The sequence below is a fragment of the Mustela putorius genome, unplaced genomic scaffold, assembly GCF_011764305.1.
Source record: "Mustela putorius furo isolate JIRA1106 unplaced genomic scaffold, ASM1176430v1.1 tig00000127_pilon_pilon_pilon, whole genome shotgun sequence".
NCBI classification, from domain to species: Eukaryota; Metazoa; Chordata; class Mammalia; order Carnivora; family Mustelidae; genus Mustela; species Mustela putorius.
In genome coordinates this window covers 6,805,163-6,824,506 of record NW_025421288.1, presented here as the reverse complement: position 1 = coordinate 6,824,506, position 19,344 = coordinate 6,805,163, and the positions used below count along the sequence as shown (strand labels likewise).

Genomic DNA, 19,344 nt, shown 5'->3' with positions numbered 1-19,344 from the left:
CCGGAAATGGCCGAAGGTTCCGTGGCGGGCCCTTTCCTGCCCGGTTGCATTCTGGGAAAGGGCAGTTTCCGTTAGGTGGTGGAGGCTGAGGCGCGCGAGCGGCCGCAGCCCCACGTGAAGCGCTACGCGAACATCGCTCGGCGGGGTCGCTCCCCGCTAGTCGCGGAGCGTCCCGGAAGCAGCGGGGGACCGGAAGCGGCCCGCGGGGGCGCAGAAGCGAATCCCGGAGCCCGGTGTGAGGCGCCTGGGAGCGCAGCGACGGCGCCATGTCCCTGATCTGCTCGAGTGAGTGTCGGCTGCGGCCGATCGCGGGTCGCAGGGGGCCGGAGCGCGGAGCGGGAGGAGCTGCGGGCCTCTGCGGCGCGGGGGTCGGGACGGAGGCGAGAACAGGGCTCCCTGGGGGCAGGGCGGCGGCCTGTCAGCGCGGGGGTCCTCCTCCTCCCTGACGTGGGGTGCATTTGCGCAGCGCTTCACAGTTTACATAACGCCTCAAGTTTATTGTCGCAGACGTCACTGAGGCCAAGCGCCTCGTTTACGCAGTGAACTGAGCCCTGGATGGAGGGAGCTGGTGCAGGGAAGCAGCTGCGGTGTAGGAATCGGGCTTGTGAGGATCTCCCTCCCGATTGGCTTTGTGATCTGGCGCAGGCTCTGGGCCTCAGTTTCCACACCTGCAAAAAGAGGGTATTGCACTGCATGACGTCTGAGGTCCCGCTCCGGTAGTCAGAGATTCTGCAGTTTGCGAAGGTCACACGGCCAGTTAGAGGCAGTGACAGGGCAGGAATCCAGGCCCCTGGCTCCCAGCCTCCCAGGCTCCCTCTGTACCAAACACAGCGCACATTTGTAAAGCCTTTGGTCGACGCGGCGCTTCCCAGTCGGTGATCTCATTTTATCCTCACAAGAATTCTCCAAAGCAGAAAGGAAGATGGGGGTTTTACAGATGAGGATGTAAGGCTGGGAGAGGCTGTGGCCGAGCTGGGTGGTGGAGGTAGTTTCTCCCACCCCAGATCCATGCTTTTCCCCCTTGCCGTGTAGGGGCCTTCCTTTTGGTATTTTAATGCGGCCCGCGGATGTTTTCCATTCTGTGTCCTCAGGTTACTAGAGCATCCCTTTCTCGATTTGCTTCCAGCTTCGGGAAGCCCTGTGCTCTTCTCAGAACCTCTCCGTGAATCCAGAACGAGGGAGGCAGGAAGAAAGGGAAATGAGGGCCAGAAAAAGGAATTTTTCATAGTGAAGAAATTGAAGTTCGCAAAATATTTTCACACTGATTGTTTTCTTTCAGTGTCGAGGAAGGTTTTTTTCCCCGATATTCCCAGCACCATCCTTCTTTTCATTTGATTGTGCTTAGATGTTTTTGTTAGATGTTGACTGGATGCCGGCTGGGCATCTGCATTGTGCTGGAAGGCCGACCACCTGGAATCCCTGTCCTCAGGGGTGCATAGCCTACCGAGGCAGGCGCGCCCATGGTACCTCTGTTGGGGGTTGTTGTGAGGATGAGTGAACCCACAGAAAATGTTTACAATCAGGCTTGGCACTTGAGAATGCAGTTGAAGCGTTTCTTCTTAATGTGACATATTCACAGTGCTTTGTAATTTCGCTGTCTGATTATCCATCTTGGTTCTAGACTGAGATTGGAGTGGCCATGTGTCTTTCTGTGTCCCAGAGTATAATGGGTGCTTGTCTTTGTTCCAAACGGAGATGGGCGGGGATTATTGACTGCTCTGGAGGTATGTGGCCCATAGTAGTAACGCAGTAATTGTTGGTTGACTCTCTGTCAGGGGAGTGATGGAGAAAGAAGCTAGTTATGTAGCTGGAAAGATGCTGAGGACATTGCAAAACTGGTGTCATGTCCTGCTTTCTGTTAGTTGAATGTGGGGAAGTGTGGTTTTGTCGGGGCCAATTGCCTGTAAGGCATCCCTTTGTCCAAAGTCCCTTTCACCACCCCAAGCTGATTGCCTGCCTTTTCTCCACAGTCTCCAATGAAGTGCCAGAGCACCCGTGCGTGTCCCCCGTCTCTAATCATGTTTACGAGCGGCGGCTCATTGAGAAGTATATTGCAGAGAACGGCACAGACCCCATCAACAACCAGCCTCTGTCTGAGGAGCAGCTCATTGACATCAAAGGTGCCTGGTGGCTGGCCTCTGTCCAAAGCTTTTAGCTCAGAGCTTGAGAGGCTGGGAGGTGGGGCCAGTGCACTGGAGGAGGAGATGCTGTTCTGTTAACATAGGGGAAACGGGTGGGGGAGAGGAAGAGTCCCTGAGTTAACGATTCTTCATACGCGCTCTCCCTCTCTTGGCAGTTGCTCACCCAATCCGGCCCAAACCTCCCTCTGCTACCAGCATCCCAGCCATTCTGAAAGCCTTGCAGGACGAGTGGGTGAGTCCCTGGAAGAGAACCGATGTCTCTGTACTTCAGAGGGGATCACTGCTATAGGACTTGGGGTGGGAAGGGTGGAGTCTTGTTTTGTTTCGCTTTATTTTGTTTTTTGAGGGGCAGGATGATAGTGGAGGAGGAGCCTGGTTGTTGAACTCACACAGATCTGGGTTGCTCACTTAGCTCCCTTCCTCACTTGCCATATGACCTTGGGCAAATTGCTCATATGTGAGTCCCAGCTTTCCTGACTAAAGGACAGAGTTTATACCAATCTCTCAGGGTTTGGGGGAGAATTAGAATAAGGTTAGAGTAGAAGATGACATCAGGGATTTTTTTTCCTTAAGATTTTATTTGAGATAGAATGAGAGTGAGACAGCGAGAGAGAGCAAGAGCACACAAGCAAAGAGAGCAGCGGGCAGAGAGAGAAGCAGGCTCCTGCTGAGCAGGGAGCCCAGTGTGGGGCTCGATCCCAGGACTCTGGGATCATGACTGGAGCCAAAGGCAGACGTTTAACTGACTGAGCCACTCAGGCGCCCTAGGGATTTGTTTTGTTCATCAGTGTATCCCCAGCACCGAGAGCCGCACTGTATGTAGAAGGCTCTCTGAAAGACGAATGAGTGAACACATCTTGAGCGACTGTCATGTACGGCACCCGACACAACGAGGGCAGTCAGTAAAAGGCAACAGCGGCCTTACTCTTCCCCTGTTGGGGAGGAGACGGCATGATGTTGAGATTGGCCAGGGAATTGGAGAAGATGGGGTGGGAAAGAGTGGGCTCCCAGTGCTCCCTGTGCCCAGTGTTTGGTGTGCGGTGGCAGCTCCTGAGCGGCTGCTAGCATGCTCCTGGCCCCTCCCGGACCTCTTGGGTTACTGATACTGGTCCAGGCTGGGGGAATACGGGGCAGTATGCTCTTGGTCAAGGGCTGACTCTTCCACCGGGTGCTCCCTGCTCCTCCCCACCCACTCACGGTGGCGTTTCCCTTCCCCAGGACGCAGTCATGCTGCACAGCTTCACTCTGCGCCAGCAGCTGCAGACAACCCGCCAGGAGCTGTCCCACGCTCTGTACCAGCACGATGCTGCCTGCCGTGTCATAGCCCGTCTCACCAAGGAAGTTACAGCTGCCCGAGAAGGTGCTGCCCCTGCCCTGCCATCCCCCTCTCTGGGCCAGTCCTGCTCTGTGACACCCCATTTCTAATGTATTCTTCTCTCTCAGCTCTGGCCACCCTGAAGCCTCAGGCCGGTCTCATCGTGCCTCAGGCCGTGCCAAGCTCACAGCCAAGTGTCGCGGTGAGTGGACCCCCGCCCCCCACCATGAGCAGCCCCCGTGTGCAGTGTCACATGTGGCTCTCTTGCAAGGGTTTTTGGCTTTCTGCGCCTCCTTCATCTTTAACTTTCTTGTCTTCAGGGTGCAGGCGAGCCGATGGATTTGGGCGAGTTGGTGGGAATGACCCCCGAGATTATCCAGAAGGTAAGTTGTGGGAAGTCACTTGGTTGGAATGTTTGTGGGCCCTCACTTCTCACCCTCTGCCTTGAGTCCTGTCTGACTAGAAATCCCAGCCATGTGGGACTCAGGCAGAGGGGAGCAGAGCACAGACTCAGGCTGCACCGCCTGTGTTCATGCTGTGTTGTCACCTCTTAGGAGCTGGCTGACCTTGGGTTGACTTAACCAACTCTTTATTTCATTTTCCTTGTTTCTAAACTGAGAGTAACAGTGTCTACTTTATAGACTTGTGAGAATTTAAAAGATTGTAATTCCTGGTAAGTGCAGCTTGTAGCTTTTACTGTTATGGGGGTTCTTTGCAGATTGTGAAACACTTTGTTACACATTCTCATGTGTTTTCTCTGAGGGAGACAGAATGGGAATTACCATTTTTAGGTTTACAGATAAAGAACCGGAGACTAAGATTCAAGGGCAGAGGGACGCGTGGGTGGCTCCATTGTTAAGTGTCTGTCTTTGGCTCAGGTCAAGATCCCAGGGTCCTGGGATCGAGCCCTGGATCTGTGGGAAGCCTGCCTCTCCCTCTCTCACTCATCCTGTTTGTGTTCCCTCTTTCACTGTGTCTCTCTCTGTCAAATAAATAAAATCCTCAAAAAGGAGAAAAGATTGAAAGGCAGAGCTCACAAGAGGCAGAGCGGGCGGGATTCCAGGGCCAGTGCCCTGCTGTACTCACAGAACTCGCCTTTTGTAGGAGTTGGTGGTTTGTGTCTTGTCTGTGCTCACCTTGCATCTCCCCTCTCTCGATGGTGTCGACCTGGTCTGGGGGCTCAGAAGAGCTGGTTCAGGTGCTCACTTTGCCATTTGTCACTGCTGAGGCCTTGGGGAAGTGCCCTCACTCCTCGGAGGCTCAGTGTCCCCTCTACGAAGTAAGGTCAGCAGCGCCCCCCCTCATCAAATTGGGGTGAGAGTAAGAAGAGGGAATGCACGTAAGCCCTTAGCTCAGAACTGGCAGATCGTGAGTGCAGGTGGCTCTTGGAGATGGGACCGACATCCAGCTGGCCAAATCACTTGTCTCAGCGTTGCTGTTCTCTCTCTCGCCCAGCTTCAAGACAAGGCCACTGTGCTCACCACGGAGCGTAAGAAGGTGAGTCTTCCCAGAGCCAGGGAAGAGCTGGTCAGTGGAGGCGGCGGCCGCCTTCAGGGAAGGGGGGCGTCGCTGCATCCTGCTCTCACTGGTCCTCTTGTTGGGGGCCTTTCGCTTTTGCTCAGAGAGGGAAGACGGTGCCAGAGGAGCTGGTGAAGCCGGAGGAGCTGAGCAAATACCGGCAGGTGGCCTCACACGTGGTGAGTCACCGGGTTCCTGCTAGCTGTGGGGCAGGGTGCCCCTGTGGTATCGGGTGGGCAGCCAGCGTGGAGGGCGGTGGCCATAGAACTGCACAAGGGCCCCAGCTTCTTGCCCCAGTGCTGCCCTTCACAGTAATGCCACAAGGGCGGCGCTGTGTCCAAGCAGAAGGCCAAGTGCAGTGGATGAGGGACAGGGCCAAGTGCAGGGGTGGGGATGGAGTGGGGGAGTTGTGTGGCTCTCTGGCAGGTTTGGGTTCGGCCACAGCTGGGTTTGATGTCGTACTCTCTGCTCAGGGCTTGCACAGTGCCAGCATTCCTGGGATCCTGGCCCTGGACCTCTGCCCTGCCGACACAAACAAGATCCTTACTGGTGAGAGCCGGCTGGGCCCAGCAGGCCAAGGCGGGGAGGGTGGTGGGGAAGGTGCATGCTCCTGTTCTCTGCATGGCCTGGGGACAAAAGTACCTTCTTCAGCAGAGGACCCAGGTGGGCGTGACTCATTTTTGGATCTCATCTGGGTCCTTTTTAGGTGGGGCAGATAAAAATGTTGTCGTCTTCGACAAGAGTTCTGAGCAAATCTTGGCCACCCTCAAAGGCCATACCAAGAAAGTCACCAGTGTGGTGTTTCATCCTTCCCAGGTAAAGGGTTCTGCCAGTCACCTGGGCTCCTCCTTCCTGAGCAGTGGTTGCTGTTGCAGTGGTCTGGGTCGTGGCCCAGTTATCCAGTGCCCTGCTGTGTGCTCCTGGAAGTGAATCAGGACCGAGGAAGAATGCTGAGCCTTTAGAGTGGGCACTGGGCCTTTGTTTGCAGTCATGGGGTTGGCCTGTACTCTGTAGAACCTCCTAGAGCAGTGGCCTTCAGACCAGGGGGAAGAGAGGAAACGGAGAGCTTGAATAAGCTTATTCATAACCTACATTATGTTAGGGAAAGGAAAAACCCTACGCTGTTTGTAGTACGAACTGGAAAACAAAACTCAGCGAAGTCTTGCCTTAGCATATGTGGGAAGGACAGGTGTGTCCACATTCCCACGGTCCTGTGGGGTTGGGGGGCTTGATATTGACTGTTGAAAGTGGCGTGGGCTAAAGTAGATGAAGAGGTGCTGGCATAGAGGGCAAAGACCGCTGAGTAGACCAGATTACTGACCTTAGAGGATTTGAGTCTTGAGGTCTGGGACAGTTTGGGTCTGAGACTGTAGGAGAGCGGCTGAGTCTGTGCTTCCCAATTAGCCTTTTCCCTATTCCTTAAGGAAATTAGAAATAGATGATGAACATGAATTTTTTGTGAAATTAAATGTATTTATTTGTTTTTCATTTATTCTCTTCAGGTTTTTTAAATCTAATCTCAACGTGGGGCTCAAGCTCCTGACCCTGAGATCAAGGGTCACATGCTCCCCTGAGTCAGCCGGGCACCCCAAAACTAAATGTGTTTCAGGTGGAAAGCATTCCTTCTTTGCTGACTGGGTGCTGTTATTTCTCTTCATGAGATCATACTGACGAAATAGGGTAGTTGGTCGTACCTTACAGTTTTTAATGTCCTAACCCAAATAATTGGTGGCTGACACTATGGAGGTTCTCTCTGCCCCATATTTTTCTGAGGATTAACTTGCCCCTGCAGAGCTGAAGTGGGGGGGGGGGTGTCCTGGTCCTGTGGCCCCTCCCAGACCCAGTGCTCAGACCCATGCCACCCGTGCCAGTAGCCATTAGCTAATGTGTCTATTTAAGCAAAGTAAAATAAACTAAAAATTAAAGATTTTTAAAAATATTTATTTGACAGATCACATGTAGGCAGAGAGGCAGGCAGAGAGTGAGAGGGAAGCAGGCTCCCTGCTGAACAGAGAGCCCGACACGGGGCTCGATCCCAGGACCCTGGGAATCATGACCTGTGCCGAAGGCAGAGGCTCAACTCACCGAGCCGCCCAGGTGCCCCAAGTAAACTAAAATTTAAAAACTTAGTTCCTCAATTTATTAGACACATTGCCTGCTCTGGTCTTAGAAACAGGGCGTGGGAAACTGCTCTCTGGTGCAACTGTCCTTCTTAGCACTAGATAGGCTTCCTCATCTAGGCCGCTGCTGTTTGAGTTACCATTTTAAATAGCATTTACTGTCAGCTCCGTTAGGCATCACTGGGTGGATGGATGGTGCTAGGCAGGACAGGACTGAAAGAGTAGCAGTTGTTGGGGTTGTGGCTGTCCCCGGTTTTGTAAAATTGTACGGTCCATTTCTTCTGTTTTCCTTTCAGGAGCTGGTCTTTTCTGCCTCTCCAGATGCTACTATCAGGATTTGGTCGGTCCCGAATGCCTCTTGTGTGCAGGTTGTTCGGGCGCACGAGAGCGCTGTGACAGGCCTCAGCCTTCATGCCACTGGGGACTATCTCCTGAGCTCCTCTGATGACCAGGTGTGGTGCCAGCCTGGACACTGCAGAGGCCTGCTGGTCTCCGAGCTTAAACATCCTGGGAGGAGGGAGCATCTTGCCAACACCAGCTGGTTCCCCAGAACCCCAGAGGAGGACGTTCCTCTGCTCGGAGGGCCTACCTTGGCCAGGGTTTGCCGAACAAGGGTCCCTGCCTTCCTGAAGGGCACCCACTTTCTTACTGGCTCCATTGTCTCTGTTTTTTCAGTACTGGGCTTTCTCTGACATCCAGACAGGGCGTGTGCTCACCAAGGTGACAGATGAGACCTCTGGCTGCTGTAAGTTGCTTCAGAGGCGCTGGCTTCTGTCTTTTGCTGCTTCTCATTTAGTTTTATGTTTTATTTTGTCATTTGTTCATTTTTTCTTAAAATACATTAACCGCTAGCACCTGCCAGGTGCCAGGCATTGTGCTGGGCACAGTGTGCAGCGTGAAGAGTGAGGGACTTTTCTCTGTGCTTGTCTGTCCTGTGGGCTCTGACCGCAGCTCCGTCTCCCTCTCCCACAGCTCTCACCTGTGCGCAGTTCCACCCCGATGGACTCATTTTTGGGACAGGCACCATGGACTCGCAGATCAAGATCTGGGATTTGAAGGTAGGACATGGCAGCCTCCATCTAAGGCCCAGGTTCTGAGCCGTTGACTACGCAGTGTGATTAAGTGCTGATGGCACCTGGCCCTGGAGTGTGTGTGTTGTGTGTGTGTGTGTGTGTGAGAGAGAGAGAGAGAGGTGATGTGATGTGATGTGATGTGATGTGATGTGATGTGATAGGTGTGGTCTGGGGTTCCTGGGCTGGGCCGTCTGCTTCCGCCATTCCTGCTCATGGTCCTTCCCTGAAGCGTGGAGAAGGATGGCTCAGAGGTGGGCATTTGGCGAACTCCATCTTCTCCCTCTCGTGACCAGTGGGTAATGTTGTGCTACCCATCCTCCAACCATAGGAGCGCACTAACGTGGCCAACTTCCCCGGCCACTCGGGCCCCATCACCAGCATTGCCTTCTCGGAGAATGGCTACTACCTCGCCACAGCAGCCGATGATTCCTCTGTCAAGCTCTGGGATCTGCGCAAGCTTAAAAACTTCAAGACGCTGCAGCTGGATAACAACTTCGAGGTGGGCCCCTCCCGCCCCTGCTCTGTCGCTGCGGCTACTCGGTTGTTGCTTATTCACCGAAGTGATCCAACTTCTGTGTATCCCTGACTGTTCTCGTGTGACCTCTGTCCTGTCTTCTGGCAGGTGAAGTCGTTGATCTTTGACCAGAGCGGCACCTACTTGGCGCTCGGGGGCACGGATGTCCAGATCTACATCTGCAAACAGTGGACAGAGATTCTTCATTTCACTGGTAGGGTCTGAGCTCTGGGCCCCCAAGGCCCCTGGGTGCCCTGGCCCAGGACAAAGAGGGCAAATTCCACTGGGCTAGGAATTTCTAGGGGGCATGACGTGGCCTGGGCAGCTTTCCATCACCACCTGAGACAGCAGAGTTGAGTGGCTAAAAAAGTGAACTCAAGTGTCAGACTGCTAGGCCTTGAATGCCAGCTCTACCACTTCAAGTGCACTTCAGGCTGTGTGACATTGGACAAGTTGCCTAGCCTCTCTGGGGAATGCTGACAGTGTGTACTCCACTGGGTGGCCATGAGGTTTAGGTGAGTTCGTACACATACGGAGTTATCTGTTTAGGCGTGCACACATCCATATATAACAGGAAGTAGCTATGTATATGACATGCATCCATGTGTATACACATGTATGGTTGTAGAACGTAGAACAGTGGCTTGGAGTAAGGATTTGCCGTTGCTCAGCACTGCACCTGCCTTGGGAGGGAGGTGGGATGGAGGCCGGAAGCACAGCCTGGGCTCTGTAGTCGGGGCTCCAGGTGTTATCCCTAAATTTAGAAGGAATTTGCTTTGTTGCTCACGAACTACCTGAATCCAGGGCTGTGTGTCACCAGCCTCTTCTGCCCTCGGCCCAGTGCTGCTCTGTGTTGGGGGCCCAGGTTCCCTAAGTGGGAACCCTGAGCTAGAACAGGCTAACGGACTGTCCCAGTGATAAGCAAGGAGTTAGAACTAACTACAAAGTATAAATGTACACCAGCTGGCTGAGCAGTGAGGTTTTAAACCGAAGTGAAAACTTAGCTAAATCTGTAAAACTGAGGTGGTGAGAAGGCAGAGAACCAGACTGCGCCCTCTGCCAGCTCTCAGTGGCTTCTAGCCCTTGAACGGAGCAGAATTGCAGTTGCCCCGAGAGCTCAGGTGGGGGCGCTGACGTTCCTCTCTGCATTCAGCGCACAGGTGCCTGCTGTGTGCCAGACGTGGAGTAGGACCTGTGATGTGCAGGTCGGACTAGCACCCTGCCCTCAGGGGCGTAGAGGTGACTGGGGAAAGAGTACGCGAGCACTGACCCCGGAGCGCTGGATGGGTTTGGGAGCGTGTCCTCAGGGTCAGTGCTCGACCCTGAGTGAGCGGGAGAAGCCTCACTACTGCCTCTTGTTTCTCTCCTCAGAGCATAGCGGCCTGACCACAGGCGTGGCGTTTGGGCACCACGCCAAGTTCATCGCTTCAACGGGCATGGACAGGAGCCTCAAGTTCTACAGTCTGTAGGCCCTGGCCCTTCGCATCTGGGAGCCAGGCCTCATCTCAGTAGAGGGGTAGAATTAGGGTGGGGGGGTGGGGGGAGGAAGGGGAGAGACTACTGAGGGAGGGGGGTCTCGGGGGCGGGGCATTCACATCATTTCACTCTGGTCCGGGTGGTGGCCTGAGAGCCACAGCGGCGGGGACCACCCTCATCCATGCCACCTTCAGCCTGACAGGAAGGATCATGGGCGGTAGAACTGTCACCCTGGGAAGGCTCGGGTCGGAGCCCAGGGCCTCTCCCCTCATGGCGTTCATGAGCTTCAGTCCCTGGGAGATGGGGAGAGGCTGAGCCAAGGGAAGTGTGACGGGGATGGGCATGAGGGCTCTTGCAGGTTTTTGTAAGCAGTGATTTAGTTTCATTAAAAAAAGAAAACAATAAACAGCACCCCCCTGTGTGTGTCTGTAAGAGGAAAACCACGCTGGGAAGGGCGGGGAGGGAGCACATTTGCCAGAAGGACACTTTCACGGCCCTGCAGGCCTTGACCTTGTGTTTCAGAGGGTCTCTTGTCACTCTTATGCAGCCACTTCCTGTGGGGTTTCCTTTCACAGCAGCCAAGAGGGGAAGGGGACGTGAGGGCAAAACAGCCTTTTTTTAACTGGTGAGGAAGTGTGAGCAAATCATGAAGGCATCATTACTGTGGGTGCTGCAAAACCTGCCCCAGGCCGGCTTAAATCTGAAGGATTTTCCAAACTCTGGCTTTTGAACATTGGGAGTAGAGCCGGTTCCAGGGAAGACGGCCAGTACAGTAAATAAACACAGATCAGGTCGCTGATGCCTCTCCTGGGAGAGGAAGCAGAGCTCCTTGGCTGCTGAAGGCGGGGTGGCCTCTTTCACGCGATGACGAAGCTAAAACCTTAATGCTTATTTGCCAAAAGGGAGGAGGGGTGTTGGCAGGGGAGGTGTCTAAGGGGGAGTGATGGAGGTGTGCGGAGGGGAAGGAAGGAGAGTGTTCGTGGAGGGGCAGGGTGGTGGGCTAGGGACGTCTTCAGGACCCTGGACAACGACAGTCCAGGAGCCTCTTGAACTGGAAGCTTGATGGGGGCTTGTGTGGGAGTGGGGGGGGGCATGATTTGGTGAGGTACTGCGCTGGGGCCGGGGGCAGTGGCGCAAAGCACAGGGGATCCTGTTAGAGCCACAGAAGGCTCCGCGTGTGTTCTGCTGGGTCAGCGTTCAGTGGTCCAGAAAGTTCAGGCATGCTGTTCTCTGCCTTGGAGGCCCACAGTGCTTGCTAGGCTAGTGAAGCCTTTGAAAACTGCGAGAAAGAAACCTTTTAACTTATTGCCCCAGTTTTCACAGGTATTTGACTAGCACAGCCTTTGTGTGTGTGTATCTGTGATTGTCCCTGGAACTCGCCTTTGGGACCCATGGCAGAGTTGTAGCTGTTGGCAGACGGTGCTGCTGAGGGCGGCTCTGAGCGCTGGCCTCCTGGTAGTTCGGGTCAGTTTTCACAGGAGATGCCCAACAGTCAGTGACGAGGCGGCGTTTGAACACTTCGAGCTTTTCCAGTATTTGCCAATCAAAGGTCAATTTTGGATATTCTGGTTTGAAAAATGTGGGATTGTCCCTTTTAAAGAAAAGAGCGTTCATGCAGTTCTCCTGAGACTGTACACCCTACAAAAGGAGGACGGGTTGGAGCCGCGGTTTGCAGGTGGTGGGGCCTCGGGGCCTCGTGGGCAAGGTGGGGAAGGGCAGAGCCGGGCCTCCCCTAGCCCGGCCCTGAGCCCTTGGTTGGTTCCTGGCTAGACTTGAATGGGTGCTGTTAGGTCGGCTTTGTTGCCTGGAAAACCACTGAAGAGATAAAGGGAGGTTCTTGGGGAGTGCGGGGTTGGGGGGGGGGGGCGCTATGTTGTGGAGCCTATGTCGTGTCCTCGCGTATGTGCATTTTTTGGTGGCGAAGGGGCTTGGAATACATCTCAGAGGATCTCAAAGGGACTATAGTCCCACCCTCACCCTGCTTCAAACCCCCGTCCTGGACCTGGAGCCTGGCCCTGCTCTTCTGGCCTTGGGAGCCGCTTGTTTGGTTAGAAACCCTGAAACGCTTTCCACGCCGTCCTGCCATCTGTGCCTTCACATCAGCTGTGTGCTGGACACGTTACGTCCGTTCTCTCATTTTATTCTCGAAACAGCCTGGCTTCTGGCTGTGCAGCCAAGCAGCTTACCTGCACCCCCCAGGAACCTCAGGCTGCTCCTTTGCAGTCCAGGATAGAGAGAGGAGCGCAGAATCCCAGCTGTGGCACTTAGGAGGCTGGGGCCCTCGGCCAGATTATTTGACTGACTGTCTTTCTTTCTCCTTTCTCTCTCTTTCTTTCCTTCTTCCTTCCTTCCTTTTTCTTTCTTTCCTTCCTTCCTTCTCTTCTCTTTCTTTTTTTTCTTTCATTCTTTCTTTCTGTTATTAACATATAACGTATTATTTGCTTCAGGGGTACAGGTCTGTGTTGACCTCTTTCTATTCCAGTTTCTTCGGAAGTTGGGGATATTGTAAAAACGGAATTAGAGCGTAGAGGAGTTTGTAGAATGGTGGGTGCACGTGGTACAGGCTGTATGCATTGTGCCTGCTGCTGCCGCTCCAGCTGCCACCCCCGCTACCGCTGCTCCGCCTACTGCCGCCCCCGCCTACTGCTGCTCCTACTACTGCTACTCCTCCTACTGCTGCTGCTCCTTCCGCTACTCCTCCTACTGCTGCTGCTCCTTCCGCTACTCCTCCTACTGCTGCTGCTCCTTCCGCTACTCCTCCTACTGCTGCTGCTCCTTCCGCTACTCCTCCTACTGCTGCCCTCCCTACCGCTGCTTCTCCCCCTACAGCCTCCTTCCCCCTACCGCCACCCTTGCCCCTATCGCTACCACTTTTACTAGGGCCAGCACTCACTCTGACCGCCTCCTGCTACTAGCACTCCTCTCTCCTGCTACTCCTCCTCCTCCCACGGCTGCTACTGTGACTTTTATAACCACTGCCACTCACCCTTGAACAACTCAAGTGGGAATTGTGCACATCCACTTACACAGGCTTTTTTCATTAAACATGGTACGTACTGGGAATGTATTTTCTGCTCTGATTTTCCGAACAACGCTTTCTTTTCCGGAGCTGACTTGGTTGTCAGAGTATAGTAGACAGGATGTCTGCTTGTAGATCTCAGGCACCTGTTGATGTTATTGGTGAGGCTTCTGCTCAGCACACTTCTAGGCTAGTAGTCGTTAAATTGGGGGGATGTCAGAAGCACAGATTTGCAAGTACTGAGGGTTGGTACCCTCTCCTCTGCGTTGTCTGAGGCTAGCGTCCACGCCTCCTGCCAGCACTGCCGTCAGCACTGTGACTGTGTCTACTAGCATGTCTGCTTCTGCTCTGCTGTTGCCTTTCCCTGACGACTACTTCTGTCCTCCACCATCTGCTGTCCTCCACAGTCCTCCTCCCCATGGTCAGGCTCCCTCCAGGAAGTCTCTGCTGCCCACCCTGGGCCCCGCAGGGGAGCTACTTCCCGGCTCTGGCACAGCTCTGTGATCTTGGAGGGGTTTAGGCATTCGTGTCTCAGCTAGATTTTCATTTCGAGGGGCGGGCCCTGTACGCAGTGCTGTCGCTCCCCCTTTTACCTTATGTCACGTGGCTGCTAAGTGGCAGATCAAGAGAGTCAACCCTGGGCCTCAGAACGGAGCCTGGTCTCTGACTCTCTTCCAAACACAAAAGCCAGGGGATGACAGACCTGGTTGTTTTGGCCAAAATGGAATGGACAGCCGCCACCCCTGCCACATCTCTCAGACCGGGCTCAGCTGCCCTGCAGGCGAACCTCTGGGCGGTCGGTCTCAGCTGGTGGATTCTCCGGGGTCTCACCTTTTCTGGACCCGTGTTATCAGGCTCGTGAGCTCGTAGTTAGGGTCCAGAAGCAGATAGTTCTAGGTGTCTGAAGGGAGATCGTTCAGCGGTGTCACCTGGGCTTCTTGCAAGAAGCCTGCATGAACTTGAGCTCTTTGATAGTCTACACATGGGCTTGTGTCTGGGGCCAAGGGTCCAAATTCCTTTTCCTTTCCACTGTAGAAGGTTGCTTGGCCTTGGAGCCCCGACCAGGGCGGCCACCTGGGGGCACTGTGGCTATATTAGTCTCTCCAGGAACACTGGTGCAGGACATCTGGGTACAGGCGGACCACCAGTGGGTGCTGTTATCCCCATTCTACAGACAGGAAGCAAGCTCAGAGAGCCTTAGCTCCCAGCCACCCAGTAAGTAATGAGCTGGGACTTTAAACCATTCGGCTTCAGAGACCAAGCTGACCACCCGTCCTCTATGAAGACAATGGGCAGCTGACAACTGGCTGTAAACTTTTCTGGGAGTATATAGAGTTGTGGCCAAATGCGGGCTCTGGAGTCAGAAGCTGAGTTTGGATCCCAGCTCAATAGCTCTCTATGACAGCGTCAGTGTCTCAGTTTCTGCATCTGAAACCCTGACCAGCAGGTGCCTGTTTCATAGGCTTCGCAGGGGTTAAGTGAGTGAACACATGCGGAGAGCACACAGTGTTGGCTGTGGTTTTCCCTGCTTCTCTTGGCACTGGCATCCAGTGACACTCTACGGGTCACGGTGGGCTGTGGTGCTTGACACCTGCCTGTGTTACAAAGATGAAGGCCCTGGAACCTGGGCCAGTGAGGGAGGTGGCAGCGCACAGGTGGCTAGGCCTACGGGAGGAGTTCTGAGAGAGGTGCCGATCTGCAGGAGGGGGTGTGCCGCTGTTCTGCACGTCAGGTCGGTCTGGGGAGAGGTGACAGTTCATTCGGTGGACCGTGGGCAGAGGAGCAGAGTGGGAGTGGCTGGTGAAGGAGGGGACACTGCAGGCCCCCTGCCTGGCTACAGGGGGAGGGCTGGGAAGGGAGAACCAACTGTGTGCACGGTGGGGGACAGAAGATTGGAGAACTGCCCAGCAAATTGTATTTAGGGGACAAAGTTGCCGGTCTCAACCAGCAGCGTGAAGTCGAAGATCTCCCCTGATGCTTTTCAACAGCGGAAACAGGTCTTTAATATTTTTTAAATTTCTTCTTGTGAAACATTAGACAAGTGTCTCAAAAATACCTTTGCAGTTCAAAAAATAATAAGCACCCTTATATCCAGCACTGAGCTTAAGAAGGACAGTCTTGGGGGGGCCCTCTGTGTTTGTCCATGAATGCAGAGGAAGCCACTACCTGAGATTGGGGTGATCATTTCTTCACTTTTCCTTTGAATTTTACCTCTGTATTGTGTGTGTGTGGGGGGGGGTTGCTTATTTTTTAACTTTATAGCATGAAATCATCAGCTTGCTTGCTTTGACTTCATTTGCTCAGTATTGTTCTTGAGATGTGCGTGTGTTAACCCACGCGGTTATGGTTCACTCACGGTTGTGCGCGTGGGCACACAGAACTCCTACCAGGATGCTGGAACAGCGCTCCTTGGAGATGCGTGCATCCCACCCGTGCATCGTGTGGCCCCTTCATCGCAGGGCAGTGCGCTCTGGGCGGGGAGTGCCCGTCGTGGCGCGGTGGTGCATTGAGGTGCGTGATCATGAGGCACAGCTCCACCATTGTCGCCAGGGGAAGGCATACAGTAAGTATGATGTGGCCGAACCTTGGTTCCACCCTAATCTGCCAGATCGTTCGCTTGGGGGAGGCTGCACCAACTCTGCCCCTTGATATAGTCCTAGATCTACAGTCCAGATCGTGCTCCCGCAGCTGTCTGACATAGCTAGCCAGTGGCAGGATTTACTGCATTGCCTGCTGGCCTGGAGAAGCACCCCCTTCTGAACTAATTAGGGGGCTGGGGTCCAAGCTTTGTAATTGGTCGGTGCCTTGGGCACTTGGCAATGACTGGACTCCATGGAGCCTTGTAAGAGGCCAGCTCCGTGTTTGTGGAGTTTAACACTGCAACTGTTACACCCAAACAGGTTGACCCTTCTCGTTCATCGGGGGAGTCCATCATCGGACTACACCACAGTGCACTGATGCATCCGTTGATAACAGACACATCGATTGTTTCTAATTTTTCTGCTATAAACAATGTTTCTGTGAACGTTCTAGAGCAAAGGTTTTTCCTAGGATGCTAACTTAGGAGGGGATTTGTTATATGGATAATCCCGTCGACAATGATGAGCTCTTTGTCGACACGGTTCTGTCAGTTTGGACTGTGAGTCCCTTGCGGTTGAGCACTCCTGGCTTCATACCCTTCACCAACCCTTAGTATTTGCTCAGTTTTAAAATTTTTGCTGGTCTGGTGGGTATATAATGTTACCTCGAAGTTCAGTTTTCACATCCAGGATTACTAATGAGGTTGAATATCTTCATATCTAGGCCATTTATCTTTTACCAATCGCCTGTCTTGCTCTTTGGCTTGTCTCACTGATGTGTAGTTTTATACATACAGATATATATAGACACATATTTTTCTATACTAATCCTCTCTCTGGGTGTTGGAACTGTCTTCCCAGTGTGTGCCGTTTTTCACTCTCTAGTGTCTTGTGATTTTGGTTTGCAAAGTGCTCATTGTATTGTGACCATGAGAATTCTTTGAGACTGGCTGAAATCACATTTTTTTTTTCCAGACAGGATTTGCATTTGCTTTTGTCCAAAATCCAGGGATCACTTTAAATTCAGTGGTGGAGCTTTTTCCATTGAAATTTAAGTATTCCCACTCCTGCTGCAGTCTAGGAATTTGGACGACACACACCAGAGAAGAGGGAATTCTAATCCCCAGGGGAGTACTTTTGTTTTTTTTGTTTTTTTTTTTTTTTTTCAAACGATCCAGCATGGATATCATGATCGGCAAGACCCTTGCTGTCCCTCTCTGTGCAGTGGCCTTCTTTCTCCTTCCCTCTGCAAGGAAAAAGCCCTCTGAAGCCCCAGTTTCCAGAGACCTAGAGCTGGACTCCCCACCTTCGGCAGTCTGTAGTCCCATACCCTCATTAAAGCAGAATGTCAAGGCCACCAGGGTTCCACAGAAGCCCCAGAATAGAATCTGGTTTTACTTCTCAGATCTTTTGCTTTTATTTTTGGCTTATGTGCATGACTTTTTTTTTTTTTTTAAACCCCTTTTGTGTTGCTCAGCAACAATTTAAACAGGTTTTTAAAGTGTGTATATAATCTAGCATTTTAGTTATTTACTTCCGAAGGTTAATCCGGGCACATAGGCTTTCTGCTGCTCGGACAGAAGTGGCACTTTTATAGGAAATGCCCTTACAGAGAGACCCAGGCATGTGGCCACACTTCAGAGAGTCACGTTTTACTGGAGCTGAACTAAGACTGAAGTAGTCTCCCCCTTCCTTGCAGGCAAAGCTCATGGACTTCATCTCCATCAAGTGTGGTGGAGGCTGAGGGTAGGTGGAAAGGTAGGCGAAGAGGTAGGCGAGACCCTGGGGCCTCACCTTGCCGCAGCCATAGCCCTTGCCCCCGCCCCCCACACCCTCCAGAAGGGCAGGAAGAGAGCGAACCTGAGAGGCCCCTGAGCAGCTCTGCTTCCTGCTACAGGTCAGCACAAGTGGCTTGTTATCATCCCCATCGGGCCTGACCCAACTGTTCTCAGGGCTCAGGTTCCTGCACACACTGGGTGGCGTAGGGGAGGGAAGAAACGTTACACTGGGCAAGATTTGCACTAGATTTTGAGGCTAGGAAAGTCAAAGCGGAGACTGCCCCCCTCTCTAGGCAAAGCAACGGAACCTAGTGTGGCAGGGACCCTCCCTGATCATACACTTTGGGCATTTGTTTCTGCCAAGAGAACCCTCAGACACAAGGAGGGACAAAATCTGTGTACAAGGCCTGACTGCCAGAGGTATCGAAGTTCTCATGCCCGTGTACCCCGGCCAGGAGAGAAACCGCCGCAACACCAGTCTCCCTGAAAGCTATGGCGACTTTAGGGTTACATAGGGCAGTGCCGCGTTTGCCATATCCACGGATCAAAATCCCAGGGGAAAATTACAGAGACCTAATCCTCTGGAACAAGATGGAAGAGCTCCCCCACGGGGAAGGGCAGAGGCCAACTTGGCGGGAAGTCTGGGAGACGAAGATGCCCCCGGACTTAGGAGAGCTCTCCGCAGGCAGGCAGAGAAGTTCAGGAGAGCAGACGCAGAGTGCAGTTTGGAAGACGCAAGTGGCTCGAACCACGCCTGTCTTCTAATCAAAGAGGCATATCTAAAAACATTTTGAGAAAAAAATCTTAAAAATAAAGAAGGACGCCTGGGTTAAGCCTCTGCCTTCGGCTCAGGTCATGATCTCAGGGTCCTGGGATCAAGCCCAATGTCAGGCTCTCTGCTCAGCAGGGAGCCTGCTTCCCCGCCCCCAGCCTCCTTGTGATATCTGTTGAATAAATAAAAATAAAAAATAAAGATTTTTATTTATTTATTTTTAAAGATACTAAGTAATCTCTACATCCAAAGTGGGGCTCACACTCAATCCTGAGGTCGAGTCACAGGGTCCCTGGTGGAGTGTGCCCCCACAGAGGTATAGTTCAGACCAGCAGTGCTGTTTGTCTGACGAGGCTCGGGAGGCAAAGCTTTACAGGACACTGATCTATGGGCGGCCAGGCTGTGGGGGGCCGGCATCCCGGTGTTCCCACAGAGACTGACACAGGACTGACTGCCCCATCAAAAGCCGTGCCCCTTTTAAGAACTTCTGAGAAAATAATCTACAAAGAATTACAGGCTTCAGTGAGGAGAACCAGCGTTCAGCACCAGTAATAGATTTGGTTTCCATCAAAAGGAGATAAAATATATCACAGTTTAACTGCAACATGGAAGATAAGGCGTCTATTAAAAGTGATAGTTAACAACACAAGATCGTCTACCTTTGTGGTAAAACACACCCGGGCGAGATGAGTCAGTTACATGATGGGATTCCATCTGGTATCTACACAATCAGGCTTCGTTTAAACACAGCATCGGTGCAATTCACAGAACCAGCCTTCCGTGCAGTCTGAAATGCTTGCACGAGCTGGGATGCTAGAGGCAGTGGTGAGAAGAGGCAGAGTTGGGGGTAGAAGAACCGGCTCCCTGACCTCGTAAGAGCCAGTCAGCCTGGCTCCTCCCATCACCAAGCTCCGAATCCTTGCGCTTTCACACCAGCCCCGAGAGTACCGCCTGGGGCACAGGCCAGGAGGAAGGTGGACTGACCCGGCCAGCCCCACTCACAGATGGCAGGACGGGCCCAGATAAAGGAAGCGATGCA

General features: G+C 53.1%; 1 protein-coding gene across 1 annotated transcript; it reads left to right on the top strand.

Annotated features, from left to right (window-relative positions):
• The first annotated feature begins 40 nt into the window (after positions 1-40).
• Positions 41-10,568, top strand: PRPF19 (pre-mRNA processing factor 19). The gene is made up of 16 exons (XM_004770386.3): positions 41-285; positions 1,971-2,120; positions 2,297-2,373; positions 3,360-3,501; positions 3,585-3,658; positions 3,777-3,839; positions 4,912-4,953; positions 5,079-5,153; positions 5,448-5,523; positions 5,681-5,790; positions 7,391-7,546; positions 7,770-7,839; positions 8,067-8,152; positions 8,496-8,666; positions 8,790-8,895; positions 10,053-10,568. The coding sequence occupies exons 1-16, from the start codon at positions 267-269 to the stop codon at positions 10,148-10,150; spliced, it is 1,515 nt and encodes a 504-aa protein (XP_004770443.1). The 5' UTR covers positions 41-266; the 3' UTR covers positions 10,151-10,568.
• Positions 10,569-19,344: the final 8,776 nt, after the last annotated feature.

Excerpts from the sequence above, each read along its gene's own strand:
- PRPF19 (XM_004770386.3), top strand. Across the intron at positions 2,121-2,296 it reads GCAGCTCATTGACATCAAAG|TTGCTCACCCAATCCGGCCC; the intron begins GTGCCTGGTGGC and ends CTCTCTTGGCAG. Across the intron at positions 7,840-8,066 it reads AGATGAGACCTCTGGCTGCT|CTCTCACCTGTGCGCAGTTC; the intron begins GTAAGTTGCTTC and ends CCTCTCCCACAG.